Source organism: Mustela nivalis, assembly GCF_964662115.1.
Source record: "Mustela nivalis genome assembly, chromosome: 6".
NCBI lineage: Eukaryota > Metazoa > Chordata > Mammalia > Carnivora > Mustelidae > Mustela > Mustela nivalis.
The window spans coordinates 122596855-122615275 of record NC_139025.1 but is presented as its reverse complement, the minus strand read 5'-3'; the positions used below and the strand labels follow the sequence as shown (position 1 = coordinate 122615275).

General features: G+C 43.8%; 1 protein-coding gene across 8 annotated transcripts in view; it reads right to left on the bottom strand.

Annotated features, from left to right (window-relative positions):
• Nucleotides 1-18421, bottom strand: part of ATP10A (ATPase phospholipid transporting 10A (putative)) — a 191580-nt gene that overhangs the window by 93876 nt on the left and 79283 nt on the right. For 3 of the 8 annotated variants that reach the window (XR_014313253.1, XM_082736571.1, XM_082736573.1), the window contains exon 2: nucleotides 12716-12920. Coding sequence is in view for 4 of the 8 variants with exons in the window: in XM_082736571.1 (XP_082592697.1) it covers nucleotides 12716-12920 (205 nt within the window). In the remaining 4 variants the exon portion in view is untranslated. Of the gene's footprint in view, nucleotides 1-4736; nucleotides 4863-12667; nucleotides 12921-18421 lie in introns of those variants that run through there. The other 5 variants (XR_014313254.1, XM_082736572.1, XM_082736570.1 and 2 more) reach the window with 2 other exon arrangements.

Here is an 18421-nt window from a genome sequence, read left to right as displayed (position 1 = left end):
GGACAAAGGGAACGGGCCTGCATGTGTCTGACTGAGGTGACACCTATGAGGGCAGGGCCAAGGAGGGCTGTCTTCCCAACGCCCCTCATCCCTTGAGTCTGATTCCTAGGCATTGCCCTGATAGCATCTAGAGGGCTGGGAACTGGTTGCCTGTACTCAGTGAGGCAGGGTCAGGATAGTGGTAACTCCAGCTGCTGGGCTGGGGTGGCTGGGAAACAACCAGACCATTACAGGATGATGTGAAAAGAGCAGCCATAATAAAAGGAATGGTCAGGTCTGTGGGACCTCCTGAACTATGGGGTGGGTGGTAAACAGGAGAGCCCAGACCACCTGCTCCACAACAACCCAATACCATTAACTGCGGACTTTTTAGTGAAAAGTATAACGAGGGGGAAAAGGCTTCACCTGCTTAGAAGAAAAGCAAATGTTTCCTACTCCCATCATATCATGGCTGTGGAAAGAGAAGCACAAATTCTGAGCTGGCCAGGAAACCCACCAGGGCCAGGTGTGGTGGTGCCAGCCACAGAGACTTGGACATTCACCTTGTCTGCCCCCAGGTCCAGGCCTTGTTTTCCCAAACTGACTCTCAGAACAGTGCTCTTTCTGTACTGTCCTGAGACTCCTTTTATAATGTCAAATGAATAGGTGAATAGGAAACACACAAGATGCACTGTCAATGGAAAAGACATCTTCCTTGAAGGAAACTCTAAAATCAAGATCCTAGTCAAAGAGTTGGTTAAACATCGGACCCCTGGTTTTGCCTCGGGGCATGATCTCAGGGTCATGGGATCAAGCCTTCAGCACAGAGTCTACTTGGGATTCTTTATCTCCCTCTTTCTGCCCCTCCCCCTACTCATGTGATCTCTCTCTCTCTCTCTCTCAAATAAATAAAAAAAATCTTTAAAAAAGAAAAAAAAAAGACTTTAGTCAAGAGTTGAAAAGTTTGTCCCTCCCTATTTCTAAGACAAATTACTTAGGAGGGAGGGTTTGTGTCTTGATATGGTGTGAACTACACACACACATACATAAATGCATACATGCACACACACACACACACACACACACACACACAAATACTTAAAAGAACTCTAACCAAATTTTTGAAATCTTCCTAATAGTACAGTTCTTATTCTTTTTGTTCCACTGTCATTCATGGAGTTTTTAATAACTAACATATATATATTAATGTTCAGGCTCTTGGCAGGCGGCAGCCAGCCAGAGAAAGCCATTCTGCCTCAGTCTTGGGCAACTGTACCACAGTCCCTCTGGTCTCTTTCCAGTTCCAGTAACCCACAGACAACCATAGTCTGGAAGATCAATAGCAGCCTAACACTGCATCACAATGCCTACCTCATTCACTTCACTTTGTCTCATTCGTCTCACAGGCCTTTGATCATCTCACATCATCACAAGAAGTGTGACTACAGTAAGATATGTTGAGAGAGAAACCACATTCACATAACTTTTATTACAGCATACTGTTATAATTGTTTTATCTTACTATTAGTTATTATAAATCTATTACTGTGCCTACTATGTAAATTAAACTTTATCACAGGTATGTATGTATAGGAAAAAAAACATCGTATACCTAGCGTTCAGTACTATCTGTGGTTTCAGGCATCTACTGGGGGTCTTGGAATGCATCCCCCATGGATAAACTAGGGCTCAAGTTTCCAGCAAGAAATCCATCAAAAGAAGGCATTTTCCTCCTGGCAGTGGAAGACAAGGGATGTGGAATGCAACAGTGGGTTGATCTGAGGTAATCAGCATGCTAATGGCACCTGCAAAAATAGCGCGGCTTTCCCCCTCCCCCCGACATGCCACTCTTATGGATGGAGTTGTGTCCTCTCCCCAGATTCCTATGTTAGAGTGCTAACTGCCAGCACCTCAGAACGTAGTAGAGACGGGGTCTTGAGGTAATTGAGGTAACTGAAGTAAAACATTAGGGTGGGTCCTAATCCAATCTCACTGGTGTCCTGAAAAGAAGAGATGAGGACACAGGCACAGAAGGAAGACCATGTGAGAACACAGGGAGAAGATGGCCATCTACAAACCAAACAGAGAAGCCTCTGAAGAGAGAAGCCCTGTGACACCTTGATCTGGGACACCCAGCCTCCAGAACTATGAGACAAGAAATTTTGGTTATTTAAGCTACTCAGTCTGTGGGACTTTGTTGTGGCACCTTTAGCAAATGAATACACGCACATTTAAAACATAATCTGCACAAAAACTGAGAATTATCCCCATTGAAGCCTTGAGTCATCGCTGCCTGAGATTTCAGGAGACCTCCCCATCCCAGAGCTTGATATTGACAGGTGGGCTGGTGTGTACACTCACTGACTCCTGCAGACAAACGCTGAAAGAGCGAGAACCACCAAGCAGCACTGGGCCCTAAGACCTCAGAGCTGGGGTTTGAGACCTGGAGCATCACAAAGCTGATGCCAGGCCCTCCTCTCTTCCTGCTTCCAGCCCTGATATAACCTGCATTTCTTCCCCTTTCTTCAGGAGGACTCCTCATGGAGGCTAGGGAGAGCACAATGAGCACTCACTCTGGGGCAGCATGGCCAGCACCTGGCCCGTGCTGTAGGGGGTGGGGGAAAGGGTCCTCAGGGCCTGTGGTTTCAGAGAACTGGTACACCCAGGCTTAACCACAGCAGCAAGGGGGTACCGGGTAAGTGCCACCAACATGCTGTCACAACAGGTGTGTGTGTCCTTACTGGAGGAGAGGCAGATCTTTCCTGTGATCTAAGTACAGCAGGAACTTAGTAATCCCATCCCATGCCCCCAGCATGGGCAGTCAGTGAGCACATGGTGGTGACCAACCACTGCCTTTAGGAAGTAGCTTTTCAAACTGACCTACCCATGCAGCTCCTCCAGTGTCACAAGTGCCCAAGTCCTAGTTTTGGGAGCATCCAAAGCTACTGTTAACTGCAAGCATTATTAAAATTTTGATTTGCAGAAATCAAAATTTCTACTGGGGGTTTTGGAATGCATTCCCCCATGGATGCGTTCCAAGAAAATTAGAAGCAGTGTCATAGGAAGACTCAGAAGAGGGCCTGACACAAAGTGGGTACTGAATGAGTATGAACTGGGACCATTATTCAGGATAGGGGTGGGGGCGGAAAGTCTCATTATTCTTACCACAAGGGTTACAAGCTTTCTGAACACTGACACAGAGCTCCCACCAATTTCAGGTTCTAGGTGGCACTAGCTCCTGGATATTTTGTCAACAAGAGATTTACAAGCAGTTTGTCAGAAAGACCCCAGTCTCTCAAGGATGCATGAGGTGAAGAAACACTCCAAACAGGCAGGAGCAAGCTACTATCCAAGTGTCCCCAAGCCTTTGGACTTTAATGTTTGAGATGAACAGTCCAGTCCCAGCAACTGAATCCGGCCTTACATGCACCACCTTTCTCTGCCCACTGTTAGCTTCAAAAGGCCAACACTCAGAATACCAGAGATGTATTTCCATGGCCAACACCAGCTCTGCTGGGCCAAGGTGGAGACGTCAACCTTACAAGTCTGTCCTGAACAAAATTTCCTGCCTGATGGTCAAGGCTCCAGAACTCCTGATAAAGGGCGGATAAGCAAACCAACTATTTGAAGTCACATCCAAAACAAACCCAAATCCATATGCTTTGAAGTTGGTCTTTTTTAACCAACCAAACAAAACGGCTCCTTTTTGGACTACAGCAGGTATTACTGCAAAAAGTGAGCCATTACAGGTGAGTGAGAACTATGTTTTTTCCCTTTCACTCAAAGACAGAAGAACCACAGGTAGACATTTTTGTTTGGGTAAGTTGTGTGCACGTGTGTGTGTGTGCACGTGCGCACTTGTTGTGTTTTATGGAAAAAAAATGATTTTAAGCTTTGGCGCAATTCTTAACTTATAAAACCCCATCCAGATATACCTAAATGCTTGCTCTCTGGAACTGGAGGGGAAGACTTTTGTCACTGGCAATGACATGCTTTTTATAATGGGAGGTGAGCATATGGCCTTCTGACAGATACACTACTGAAAAACAACCTCAGGGAAAACCAACAAACTAAAAAAGCTTGCTTTAGGTCTGATCTCAGCTTGGTTAAAATTCTCATTGGGGTCTGTTAGGTCACATCATTGGGTACCTTTCACAACATGGATATTCATTAGCAACTTTAAAAAAGCCCTGAGTTTATTTCATCATAGTTGAAACCCAATTTAGATGTTAGAAAATACAGTTTCATCTACACACAAGTAGGTAATTATATCTTCTGAAGTAAAGTTCTTGCTTAAAACAGGATTCTTATAAGCTGTGGTTTATGTTAATATCATCATGAGGGTACAAATGTGTGTACTGATATTTCTGTGTATACATATGCATATATGGTGTGTCTCACTATGAAGAGGAGAAATCCTAAGAAGCACTAATATCAAAATGAGAACCAAAGTGCTGCCTTTCACTGGAGGAACACATGCAAATTGAAAGCATTACATAACTTCCCCAGTAATTCTTGCAAATTCAGAAACATAATTAGAATAACTCAAAGAAATAAAATGCTGTGGCAGTCAGGGTGTGGTGACTGGTTTCATGTTGTGGAAACAGATTTTCCTCTCACTGGAGGCTCTACTCACAAAACAAGTGGAAGAGATATGACACCAAGTATAGGGACCTCCTCAAGGGGCAAAGTGTTTCCCAGTCCACAAGTGAAGACTGGACTGTCCCAACACCACCCCTCCCACACCTAATACACACAGTGCTCTGTAGGTGCTCTAACAATTCCAGGCTGACAATTCCAGATTCTCCAGTAATGTTGCTTTTACCGGTCAATGTGCTTCTAGAACATCATGTGTTAGCCCAGGAAAGAACATGTATCCTCTCCTAGAAGATAACAGGAAGTGATAAGTCAAGCCCTTTTATTTCGTTTTGCTTTCTTCTTTGGAACATACACAGCCATACCTGCACACACATACACGTCTTGCACACTTGCACACACTCATAAGTGTGCGTGCACGAACACACTCATCCATTTGTATGCTCACGTGTGCACACACATGTGTACAAACACACTCACATGTGCACACACACATGCTCACACACTCGCACTTAAACATTTATATCCATACCCACTTACAGAGTATCAGTTGGGCAGATCTCACATTGTCAGCCCTTCCCATTGGTAAAGGAATTTCTAGCTCAGAAACACACACACACAACTCAAACTCTTTGCAATTCAGCTACATTTAGGAAGGTTGGAATTTGATTAAATTCCTTCTTTTTTTACAGTGAAAATATAATCAAAGAGAAAGACAGCATTTCAAACCACATACCACATAAATAGAACAAAACCTATTAATGCTTTGGTTGTCTTTTTCCTGGAATAAAAAATGTGGGGTGTCTGGGTGGCTCAGTGGGTTAAGCCTCTGCCTTCAGCTCAGGTCCTGATCTCAGGGTCCTGGGATTGAGCCCTGCATTGGGCTCTCTGCTCGGCACGGAGCCTGCTTCCCCCTCTCTCTCTGCCTGCCTCTCTGCCTAATTGTGATCTCTGTGTTAAATAAATAAATAAAATCTTTTTTTTTTTTATTAAAGATTTTTATTTATTTGTCAGAGAAAGAGCGAGTGAGAGCGAGCACAGGCAGACAGAGTGGCAGGCAGAGTCAGAGGGAGAAGCAGGCTCCCCGCAGAGCAAGGAGCCCGATGCGGGACTCGATCCCAGGACACTGGGATCATGACCTGAGCCGAAGGCAGCCGCCTAACCAACCGAGCCACCCAGGTATCCCAATAAAAAAATCTTTAAAAAAAAAATGCACACTTCCTATGACACGAAAACATGAAATTAAACATATACAGAGAATGTTCAAGTTTCCATATGTAGTAAGATATTTTTGGATTAATATATCAGGTTAGCCTAGTATTATCAACTTCCTGGCATTTAACTGTCCTCATTAAGATCACAGTGCTTTACTCTCTACATGCACTGATATGCTAGACCACAGGTTCAAGGCAAAGAATCTGCAGCAAAGTCATGAAGATTAGAAACAAATAAAAATCTTATATAACCAAATTTATATTTCCCATTAAGAAAACAGTTGATATTATAAAACATGGTATATCTCAGATAATTATATTACCTACCTAACCAAATGGCTTTGAATATCCACAGAATTGAAACTTTAGTCTAAATACAATTGTGTTTTCAAACTAATTTTCTTCCTTAAAAGCTTTCCTGTTACATATTGCATATCCTTCAACTGAAGTATCTGATTGTTAAGTTCATGAATGAAAATGTCCCACATTATAAACTATGAGCTTAGTGTATGTAAAAGAAAACCATGAATCTTTTCAAAAAGGCTTGATACTGACCTTTCCAATTAACAAGTCCAGCTAGCTTTGTCTTCCACTTAGATGATAGACTGTTTCCTCTTTCATTCCACAGCAGAGCATGTAACTAATTTAGTTAAAGACTAACAACCTGAAAATCTCCAGGAAAAAAACAGCTTTGGTGCGAGATTTTGCAAACAGTCCTTTTTCTAAACCTCTAGTCTTCCTGTGGTAGAGAAAATTTTGAGAGCATGTGTAGGTAGAAACAACAAACAACATAAAAATTTTGTTTCCTACGTAAATAGAATGTAAGGTGATAAAGCTCCCTGAATTCTGTCAGGTAATTCAGGGGTGGCCTAACTCTCCCTTATAAAGGAAACTGTGCTTTGTCACTGCCTAAGAGTGCCTGGCACCCAAGAATGTTCCTGGGAATTTGGTAAAAATTCATGTGCAAAATGGAGGTAAAGCCACATCACTGTCTTAGAATCTGTGCAAGTCTAGACCATTAGGTACATCTTTTAGACTCGTGCTTCACAGACTCCCCCAGCCTAGGAAAGTTTCCATACTAGTTTTATCCGTTTTGCTCATGGGGAGCACGCAGCAGGCCACACATGTACACGCCTGTGCACACACCCCCCCCCCACACCTGAGAAGAGCTAGCTACTCCAGGCTTGTGATTTTAGCTCTTCCTGAAAACCTCATCATCGCTGCTCTAAACAGCCTGAAGCAGATGGCCCTGTGGGTGTAGCCAGGGTTGTGGGTAATAATCCCACAGGTCTACCCAAGAGATAAACTGGAAGAACATTTTTTTCTCAGTAAATTAACCAACATAGAAATCAGTCCCTGAAGGTTCCTCCCTGAGACTAACGGCTTGTTCAGCAGCAAGATCTCAGGTCTGGACTCTCCCACTGTCTTCAGGGAGGCCTGTCCTGCTCTGCCCAGTTCCCATCTGAAATTCCAACACCCACCTGACATTTCACGTCCCTCTTCCTGCTTTATCATTTACTCCTCAGTGCATATCATTATTTGCAAAGATCACATAAACATTGGCAGGAAAGATGCTTGCCTCTTTTGATCAACAGATTGCCTAGAAGCATCCATTTGAAGCATTTGAAGCACAGTATGTGCTTAATAATGAAAAATCACAAAAACGAGTCTCTAAGAATATTTTTATATAAAATTATCAGCCTAAGGAACTCCCATTTTTGCAGAAATCACTGTGCAGATGTTACAGACAAACTAGATGCTTCTATCTGTGTAGAGGCTAATTGCATGCAGACTCATGGGCAGGGCTGTGGGTCAGAATGAGTGTCTGTATATGTGTGTGAGTGTGAGAGAGAGAAATAGAGAGAGAAGCAACAGCAAATGCCCAGTGCAAAAGGGAAGGACTGGGTGCTGGAGAATCCCCCCATCCATGCCAACTCAGAAGGTGACAGAACCCAGGACTGCCTCCAGCTCTACCCTGATTCAGGAAGCCACAGCAGGCGGTGCCTTGCGAGAACCTCCTGTCTTCACATTTTCTGTTTTGGGTCTATAAAAGGGTGTGATAATCATTACCTCATGAGATTTATATTTTAAAATATGTGAAGTTGTTTTTAAAATGTCTGTGCTACTACAAATGTGAGAAGCATGATGAGGTCTGACACCAAGGGAGCCTGAACAAATTTGCGTTGTTATCCCAAGAGCTTCGTGTGAAACACTGGGGTTCTCTATGACTTCTGGGATAATGCCAATTTGGCTCCCACTTGAAAACTGTATGTTTATTTTGCAGTTCCATGATCTCTTGTTTCTTTTGCCTGAGGCCAGATTGCTAGGTGGTTCAAGGTCCTGGGGTCATTGTCCAGTGTCTGAGGGCTGTATCCTCAGATTCAAGGGTCTGGGCCAGCTGTGCATGCTGCCTTCCTGCTTCTAGTCCATGAATCCTGGGCAATTTCTGCACTGGGAGTCTGCTGGTAAACAAGCCTGAGTCCTTTAGGTATTAGCCCCATTGCCTTAAATCGTTAGACCCTGCAGCACATGAACTGAGTCCCTCTTTTCTTTTTTTTTGTTTTTTTTTTTATGCTCATGGACCAATCTAAGTTACTTATTTAAACCATCTCCTTCCATAAGCAAAGGGTATACTTTTCTGGTCTATGTGCAGAGTCATGGTCCAACCCAGTTCTGTGGTCCCCATTGGGTAGTTAGTATTCCAGGTTCTCCTTATTCATCTTCATAGCCGATGAGAAGCAGACTCGCCTGAGAGTTATGAAACAAAGTATGATCATCGTTTCCCCAGGGAAAGGGCTTGGACCCCATGGGCTTGGACCTGATGTGGAGATGGAGTAGGTGACACCCTGAGGTCTCTTGTTCTTTCTGTGATTTGACTTCAGGAAGACAGCATGCTCACACCCTTGCCAGGGAGTACTACAAAGTAGGTGAAGGTCTTCCACGTGCCAGCTGAGCCATCTGCACCCTGGGTGCCACATGGACTGCCCCAGCTGTGCCCTGGACTGGGAAGCCTGGGACTGAGCCCCTACTGCCACTTTGGACCTGAACAGCCTCAGTGCCGCCCACTTTTCCCTTTCTTAGCATCCTTCCCTAAGCAAACAAGCCCTTCAGTAAAGGCTTTCAGAAACAGAGATACTTTTTTTGCCTTATCAGTAGAGGGCGCTGGAGGGATGCTGCAGGAGAAAGGGCTGGCCTTCAGGTGGAAGGGTGTGTGGATTTGTTCTTCACTTCCCCGCACCCCCTCCAGGGGTCTCCAAGGCAAGAAACTTGTGGTATGTTTATATGTCCAGGACTAGATCTGCCAAATCCTTTTTCAGCTTTCAGCTCAAGGTAACCAGAGACCCCAAGGGTATGGACCCTGACCCCAAGGGGGGCTACATCTCCTTGCACCCTCTCCTGGTCCCTTTGCATGTACAGATCTGGGCTCTACAGGCTGGTTGTCTAAAGAGCCACCACTCAGCCTTTGTCCACTGTAGCAGCTGGAACCACAAGAAGAAGGCAGCATTCTGCCCCGCTAGTGCCTAGTGGCCAGCAGCTGCCCCTGGCACTTTCCAAGTTTCCTGGCTCAGCACTTTTCTGTGGATGGCTGACTTCTGGCTGGCACAGGCCCTCAGAAGCTTTTCTACCATCGTGTGAGTAATGGCTGTGCTCCCAGCAATGAAAACAAGACTCAACCTGGGGTGTCTCTTCCCTGGGTAGTATCTAGGTAGGCCCCAGGGCCAGTGACTGCTCTATCAGCGAGGTCTGCTTTCCTGCAAGTCTTCGTTCTCACTTCATAACCCCCACTGGAATTCTTTCCATCAAACTTGCCCTGACTGAATCCTGTGCAATTTCTGCTTCCTCACCAGACCTTCATGTGGACAAAGTCCCTGTCACATTTCTTCACCCCGGTTTTGCAAATTGCTTCTAATTTAGGTTTTCCTAGGGTCCACCACTTACAACTGACTACTCATCAAAATGGCAGCATAGCGCTTTGTATTTGACAGGACCCAGTTCCTCACGTGTCTGAGATACACTAGCTGACTCCATTCTATGAAAACCCACTTAAATACCAAGCACTAGAATGTTCTTGGCGTTGTAATGCTGTAGTCAGAACTCTGGTTTTCCAGCTGTCAGGCTTTTAATTTTTTTTAAATTTTTAAACATTTAAAATTTTTATTTTATATTAACTAATTAATTTAAATTCTACCACAATTGACATAGTGTGCAATACTAGTTCTCCAAATGTCAGGCTTTTAAACGCCAGAAATTTCCTATCTTTATTCTGTGTGGGGTGGTTCTTACATTTCAGAATAATAACGTCTGAATGGGAGTTCAGCTACCAGAAAAATATTTTCAGACATTTAGAGAAAATGGAAAAGAAAAGAAAAAAGTGGATAAAAAAAATTCCACTAATAGAGACAATATGCATGCTTACTGAAGAATGTGGGTGCTGATAAAGAAACTTTTATTTCAAATAAGAATTCCTTTGGTTGTTAATTTTGGCTATTTAGACTAAATTATGGATCAGCTCCATTTATTTCCTCAGGCATTCATGGGGCACGAAGGAGGGTGATATAGGATGTGTCTGCCTGTGGCCATCCTTAAATAAACATCCAACTTACAAACAGCTCTCTTAGATAAAACACTACTGAGCTATGAAAAGGTCCAGTTGTTGTTTGGGAAAAAAGTAGGTGGAGGAGGTTTTTAGCTATTACTGGGTTTAGCAACTGAATAAAATTAGATGATGTGAAACATGAAAGTAACTCTTGAGTAACTTAGGAGCTAGGTGCTACACCTAAGCGTTCTCCATTCCACCACACCAAACATGTACACTCTGCTCTCCAGTTTTCAAATTTTCACCCACTAAAGATACATAAGTATTCATGCATGTTACAATCATCTTCCAAGCACCCTGCCCACTCTACCAGGAGGGTAACATTCTAGCCTGGGTAGCCACTGCCTCCTTATAACCCAGTGTGTGCTCAGATGACAAGAAATGAGCCCACAGTGCAGCTGCCATACTGATTTCAGGCTTAATTCACACACTGATCTGTACCTGGAATTCTGGGCTTTAGTCCAGGAGACTGAGCAGGCCTGGTCGAGAAAGCCTCAAAGTAAGACCATCATTAGGAGAACGGGGGGGGGGGGGGGCTGGGCAGTAGAAGGTGAGCCCCCATTTATTGCCAAACCTTGGAGCACAATCAATGCAGAAGTCAGAAACCTCCAGCACTGGGCCTCAACGGGGCCCTAAATTCCACCAGTGATCTTGATCTGGGATGATGACAGCACCCCATTTTTAAAAATTGCTATTTTTAATATTTATGTCAGCTCCGTGTCATTCCAAGAAAGATTTGAGGCAGCTCACAAAAAACCACTTCGCACAAAAGAAGGCTTGGAAAAGGAAAAAAGTAAACGAGTAGTGACTACAGTTAACAATACTGCACTGTATATTTGGAAGTTGCTAAGTGAGTAAATCTTGAAAGTTCTCATCACAAAAAAAGAAAATTATAGCTGTGTGTGCTGTTGGATGTTAACTAGATTTAGTGTGGTGATCATTTCGCAATATAAACAAATACTGAATCTTTATGTTGTACACCTGAAACTAATATAATACTGTATATCCATTATATCTCAACTTCTTAAAAAGAGTGAGAGAGGAACTTGTGGTGGAAATAAGTGGGAGCAGATGCTGGTAATGACGTCCCAGTGCACTGTAGGTTGGAGGGATGTCAGGCTCAGAAGTCCCTATCAGCTGAAGCAAGGTCGGGAGCTCCAGCCTGTGGAATTCTGTCTAAAAGTGTGTAGAGGCATCTTTGGTTGTCACAGTGAACAAGGGGGATTACGTGTTCACTCATGAGTGGGAGGCAAGGATGCCAGCCCCAAATACTGACAGTGCTTACGATGAGATCCGTAAGCGTCAAACAAGCCAACCTTTCCAAAGAAGCCTGTCCGGTCTTGAGTCTGGAGCTGCTGCTTCTATGGGAGCTCATGGAGAGATCGCAGTGACAAAGGAAGAAAATCTCCATTGTATGACATTGATTGACACATATGTGACAGAGGAAGAGACTCCCCAGTGTCATCCTTTCTGAAATGCAGGAGCTCATTTCCTTGGGCACTTCTTAAATCCCCTTCAGTACAGGCCAACAGCAAGACTCCCAGGCATGACTGAAACAGCCAGCCTAGGACAGAGGTGGTGTTAGGAGATTAGGGCTTAGGCTAGCCCAGCTCCCCTCCGGACACTTCCTGATCTCTGACAACTCATGCTACTTTCATTACACCTAGATTTGGACCCATGCATCCTTTATACAGAACTTCAGGAATGAGAGTGAACAGAAGGTTGGAAACCCCTGACAGGGTTGGAATTTTCCAGCCACAAGGCTGTTGGTGAGCACCAGCAGTCAGACACCACACTTCCTTTCCTACTTCTTACTCCACATCAACTGTATATTCTTTTGAGCTATGGCTGAAGCTCTCTAAAGCAGAATTCAGATACAGAAGATCTGATGCCAACTCAGAAACACCCTTGAGGAGGAGAAAACATTCCAGAGCTACACTCTCAGAATAGGGCATTAGTTCTGCTGTGTAGCCATTTAGCAAACTAGAACAACTAGATAAATGTCAAGAGTCAGCTGGTCATAAATATTCTTTGTAATTTTAAATACTGTTTTGAGAAACTCAGAAATGTACAGTGGAAATAAGAGTTATAAAATTGAGTCTTGTTCCCCATAGTCATAGGCTGGTCATGGGCTCAGGTGGGTCAGGGGTCCTCTCAGACCCTCAGTTCCACACCTATCTACCAGGAAAAGTGGCCTAGCCTGATGAACTGATGGAGGCGGCAAGGCACAGGGAGCAGAGGGCAGGTGCTCTGACGCCCAGAAGTCTAGCATGGGAGGTACCCTATGGACGTGGTGCCCAGGATACCCTGGGAGTATCAGGTCACTTACAAGCTCTGAGAAGCCACGGACCACCTGCCTTCGCTTCAGGTTGGTCTCTCCATCCAGGTTGGCAGTCTCGATGTGGCACAGTCCATCAGGGTCACTGGAGGAGAGCAGCAGAATGTCTGCAGGGATGATCTCATTGCAGCGGAGACGCACAAAATCTCCCACTCGGATTTCTTTCCAGAATCGATTCACATACTGTTTTTCCTCCCTGGTAAAGAAACTGCCATTAACAAGACTGGCAGAAGGTTGATCATACCTTAATCTGTGTGATTGGCACATGCAGCTCATTTAAAAAAAAAATCCTATTTTTACAGTATGTTAAAAATTTCCATAATAAAAAGTATTTAAGAAAGATATTCATAAGGACCCCATATAGTATAACTCCAATTACATGAAACACACAGTATAGGTAAATCCATGGACATAGAAGGTAGATCAGTGGTTGTCAGTGACCAGGAGGAAAGGAAATGGGGAGAAACTGTTTATTGGGTACAGGTTTCCATTTGATTGAAATGTTCTGGGACTAGGGTGGTGGCCACACGACATTGTAAAAGCACTAAATGGCTCTGAATTATACACTTTGAAACGGTTAAAATGTCCACTCCTAGATATCTACCCCAAAGAATTAAAAGCAAGAACTGATAAAGAGTTTTGTACATCCATCTTCATAGAAGCACTAGTCATCATAGCCAAATGAGGGAAACAACAACAAATGAGCCAATAAGTAAAATGTCATATATAGCTACCCTGGGAATATTATTCAGCTGTGAAAACAGAGGGAATTCTCACACATGCTACAACATGGATGAATCTTGAAGACATTTTGCTAAGTAGAATATTGTATGAATGCACCGTTATGAAGTACCTACAATGGCCAAATTCAGAAACAGTAGAACCTGCCTACATCTCACTATCCTTCTCCTATCTACAGAATAAAGATAATAATAGATGCATCCTCTCCACCTCATTCAAGAAGAAGTAGATAGCACATGCCAATCACTCAAAACAATACCCAACATGGCTTTCAACATACAACAGTTACTACTAATGAATACTTAGATGAAATCAGTATTTGTAGATTTCTTCTTTAGATTTTTTTCTACTCTAAAAATATAGGCCAATTAATCCTACAAAAGGGTATTTTTAAGAGTTCCTTCAAGGCAGTTTTGTCCATTTTTACAAGTAAGTACAGAAACATGACTATCTTAACATGATATGCTATAAAAATTTTTCAGAAGAAATCTTTTGAGTTACAATGTTAAGGGAGAAACAAAACAACACCAAAACACATTTCACTTTAGCCATCACCTACTGTTTCCTGCCCAATAAAATGCCTCTCTTTGCTTGAGCTCCCAGAGAATGTGAATTCAGATATCAAGTCCAGATCTCAAGGTAGTCCAAGGCAGTCACATCTGAATGTGAATTCAGACATCAAGTCCAGATCTCAAGGTAGTCCAAGGCAGTCACATCTAAATGACTTCTGAACTTTGGAAGAAGTATTGAGAGTTTTACACATCTATTTAATTCCACACTGTGGATTTGAGGAAACCCAAGGCAAACATCCAGGAACTCCTAGCCATCAGTTGCCCCAGATGGGAAGAAACAAGTATCCCCTTCCATTTTAAGCCTCTGCATTCTTGTTCTAATTCAAGACCACCAAATCAATGACATGCAACACACAGCTTGGCCACCATAAAATAAGACCAACAAAGACAAATCAGGTATAGCTCTGTACTCAAAAATAATGCAAGGCAAGACCAAAACACTGGATAGCAAACTTTGGGGATGGTAGAATCAAGCCCTCAAAGTGAGAAAAAATACTCTTCCTGGGCCAACACAACACTCCCCACAAGGCCAGGGTGTTCTTTAAGACTTCTTCAAGAGTTGTGATAAGGTCCCATCAGCCTCCAGCTCGAGGCCAGCTGGCCCTGAGATAAGGCACAGACTGTCAGTCACCTGAGCCTCCTGTTGGCTCAACACCAGTCTGACCTCTTCCCTGTGGACAGATAGCCTTGATGTGTGACAGATGAAACAACATTTTAAAATGTTCCCATTCCCTTTTCTAAAGGTCAAACCTTGACTTTATGATCACTGCAAGCATCAGCTGTTTAGCCCCTCTTCCTTATCATGACCATTTGTTGAGTCCCACAGAAAGTATGGAGAAATCTGAAAAAGCCAATCCTCTTCCAGAAGAAAGTTTCCAAAAGCTCAGTCACCATATAGTCAATAAAGAGAGTACCATGCACTCAGAGTGAGTGGACAGCCTTCGTTTGTGACAGGAGTTGCCAGGAGACGGGTGGTCCCAGACTTGCCCTGGGACAGGCACAGGAAGGTGAGGACAAGAAGAGTAGATCTGTCTGTGTTCAGTTTATCATAACTACATTCCATTTATAGAACTCATCAAACATGAAATCAGTTTCCTTCTGCCTTGGAATCTTAAAACATTAGCTTGCCCACTAAAACATTAGTGCTCCATTGGAGCACTGTTTTTAAAAAGTATCTTACTTTGGGGCGCCTGGGTGGCTCAGTGGGTTAAGCCGCTGCCTTCGGCTCAGGTCATGATCTCAGGGTCCTGGGATCGAGTCCCGCATCGGGCTCTCTGCTCAGCAGGGAGCCTGCTTCCTCCTCTCTCTCTCTCTCTGCCTGCCTCTATGCCTACTTGTGATCTCTCTCTGTCAAATAAATAAATAAAATCTTTAAAAAAAAAAATAAAATAAAATAAAATAAAAAGTATCTTACTTTGATGGTGGCCTTGAGTCCCAAGGCACCCCTTACAGCCCCCAGTGAGCCTGCAGACTGCAAGCACTGGGTCAGGAGATCCCTGTTGACAGACCTGGTGAGAGGACCCATGTGAGTCATGGGAAGCAAAGGAAAGCAGGAGCTCAGTGGCTCCAGGATGCCTGAGTGCTGGCTTCTGTGAAAAGGCCCTGCAGCTCACAGGAATTCCAGCAGCAGGATGGGTCCTTGAAAACCCAAACCTGGGAGTCATCTGTGAAAGGAGAGCCACATGATGGAACCCCTTCAACACATCAACAGACCAAAGATTCCCCATCAAAGCCCCACAGTCCCATAGACAATTTCCAGCTGGAACCACCTAGCTGAATCTGGACCCAACACCAACCCCTGCGATGTCCCTGCTACTTTTCTCTTATCTTTATCATATAATATTATATGTTAAATATAACATATATACTGTACATATACTGTATTATATATTCACATATGTATGTATATGTAATACATATTACAAATGACACATACGTTATAATATATGAGAGGCCCCTTTTCTCATGAGGAGGGTATAACACTTATTTTTTCCCAGCAAATGATTTGGACACAGGGTCTTAAGTTGAAATGAAGTCACAGGGCATGGTGCTAATCCAGTATGACTGTGACTGATGACCCTTTTTTTTTTTTTTTAAAGATTTTATTTTTATTTACTTGTCAGAGAGAGAGAGAACAAGCAGGGGGAGCGGTAGGCAGAGGGAGAAGCAGTCTCCCCACCAAGCAAGGAGACCAATGCTAGACTCGGTTCATGACCTGAGCTGAAGGCAGCAGCTTAACAGACCGAGCCACCCAGGCATCCCTACTGATGCCCTTAGAAGAAGGAGAGACACCAGGGAAGTGTGCACAGAGAGGAATAGCTATGTGTGGTCACAGAGAGAAGACAACCATCTGAAAGCCAAAGAGAAAGGCCTCAAGAGAAGCTAATCCTGCCAGCATCGTGGACTTGCAGACTCCAAAACTGAGAGACAATCGACTTGTTTAAGCCACTTGGTCTGTGGTGCTTTGTTATGGCTGCCTGAGCAGACCCACATCTAGTAACTGCAATTCCCATGACTCTTGCTGGAAGGACAGGCTCTGAGGCCACTGTGACAGAGAAGGAGGGGCAGCACAGGAAGCAGGTAGTGGAGGGCATTGCACCAGGGGATTTATCCATAGGCATGTGTCCCTCGCTTCCCCACACATCTGTGCACAGGAAAACACTGCAGAGAAGACAGAAATAAATCTCTCTGACACAATTCTATGTAACACTCACCTCCTAATCACACTCTTCTTCAGGCTTTTCTACACAGCAGGTAAACAATTTAGAACTGCCTTCTATTTCCTCAGGTCAGTATGGACAAAGCTCAGGGTGGATAGAATGTGTGACCCCTCCCTCTCCATGGCAAAAATCTCAGGAGTGCACAGTGCCCTGTGGCCTTCCTGCCAACTCCAAACCCCACCAGGCTGAGGCCGGCCTCCTTCAGGAACCTAGTACTCTCCTGAGATACATGGCTTGTATTTTTTTTTACAGTGGCAAGGTTTGATATCTCTAAGTCCTCAATACTCTTGATTCCTTCACAGCATTTAGGAAGTAGTAGTATTTAATTTTTTCCACAGAATATTCCTCCTAAGGACAGGTGATAGCCATCCCATGTGCCAATAGGATACTAAGATGGCCCCAAGATCCCCAGCTCAGTCCTGGTGTACACACCCCTGCCAGTCCCCCTGAGTGATGCAGGAACTGTGAATGTGGTGGAAATCATTCCTGCTGATGTAACTGGGGTGACCAATCAGCAGACTGTGAGCCAGTCAACAGAGAGACCATCTGGGTCTCTGAGAGAGCCACGGGAGTCCCATAAATCTGACCCTAAGGCCAGAGACAGGAAGACAGATGCTGAAAGTGGCCATATGGACAGGATGAGAACACATGGTCTCAGTCCTACCTACTGGAGCTGAATTATACCAAGATCCTACAAGAGCCTGGAAGAGGACCCAAGTCTCAGACAAGACCACAGCCCCAGCCTACACCTCAACTGTAGCCTGGTGAGACTTTGGGCAGAGGACCCAGCCAACCCAGGCCTGCACCCCTGATGCCCAGAAACTAATATATCTGCATTCCTCTTTTTGACAAACAAAATCCCATTAGTTTCACATGTACATCATGGTGATTTGATATTTTTATGCATTACAAAATGATCCCCATGATAAGTGCAATTACCATCTGTCACCACAGAAAGTTATTACAGTATTATTGACTATATTCCCTATTCTGTACATTACATACCCATGACCTATTTCTTTTATAACAGGAAGTTTGTACCTTTTAATCCTCTTCACTGATTTCCCCTGCCACCCAACCCCGCCCCACTCTGGTAACCAAATGTTTATTCTCTGTAACTATGAATCTGTTTCTGGTTTCTGTTTTGCTTTGTTTGTTAGTTTGTTTTGTTCTTTAGATTCATTTAAGTGAGATCATACAGTATTTGTCTTTCTCCGACTTGTTAACTTAGCATAATACCCTCTAGGTCCATCCACGTTGTTGCAACATTGTTTTTAATTGCTGAGATTGCAAGGATTTGTTGCATAGCAATAAAGAATTAATATGACCCATTTCCATCTTCCACACAGCAGGCACTAGATGCTTCTCCTCCTGGCAGCTCAATCTTCTACAGTGAAACTGTACAAACTAAAGATTCTACCTGCAGTTACGCAGTTTTATAACAGGCATACTTAAGGAAAAAACTACTTCACAAGAAAGGAATGCAGAGCAAGACTGGTTAAAATCCAAACGCCCACAAAGTAGAAGCCCATCAGAGGGTATGACTAACATATTAAAATGTGGGGAAACCCTAGGGCGCCTGGGTGGCTTAGCTCGTTGAGCATCTGATTCTTGATTTTGGCTCAGGTCATAATCTGTGTTCTCAGATCAAGCCCCTAGAATCT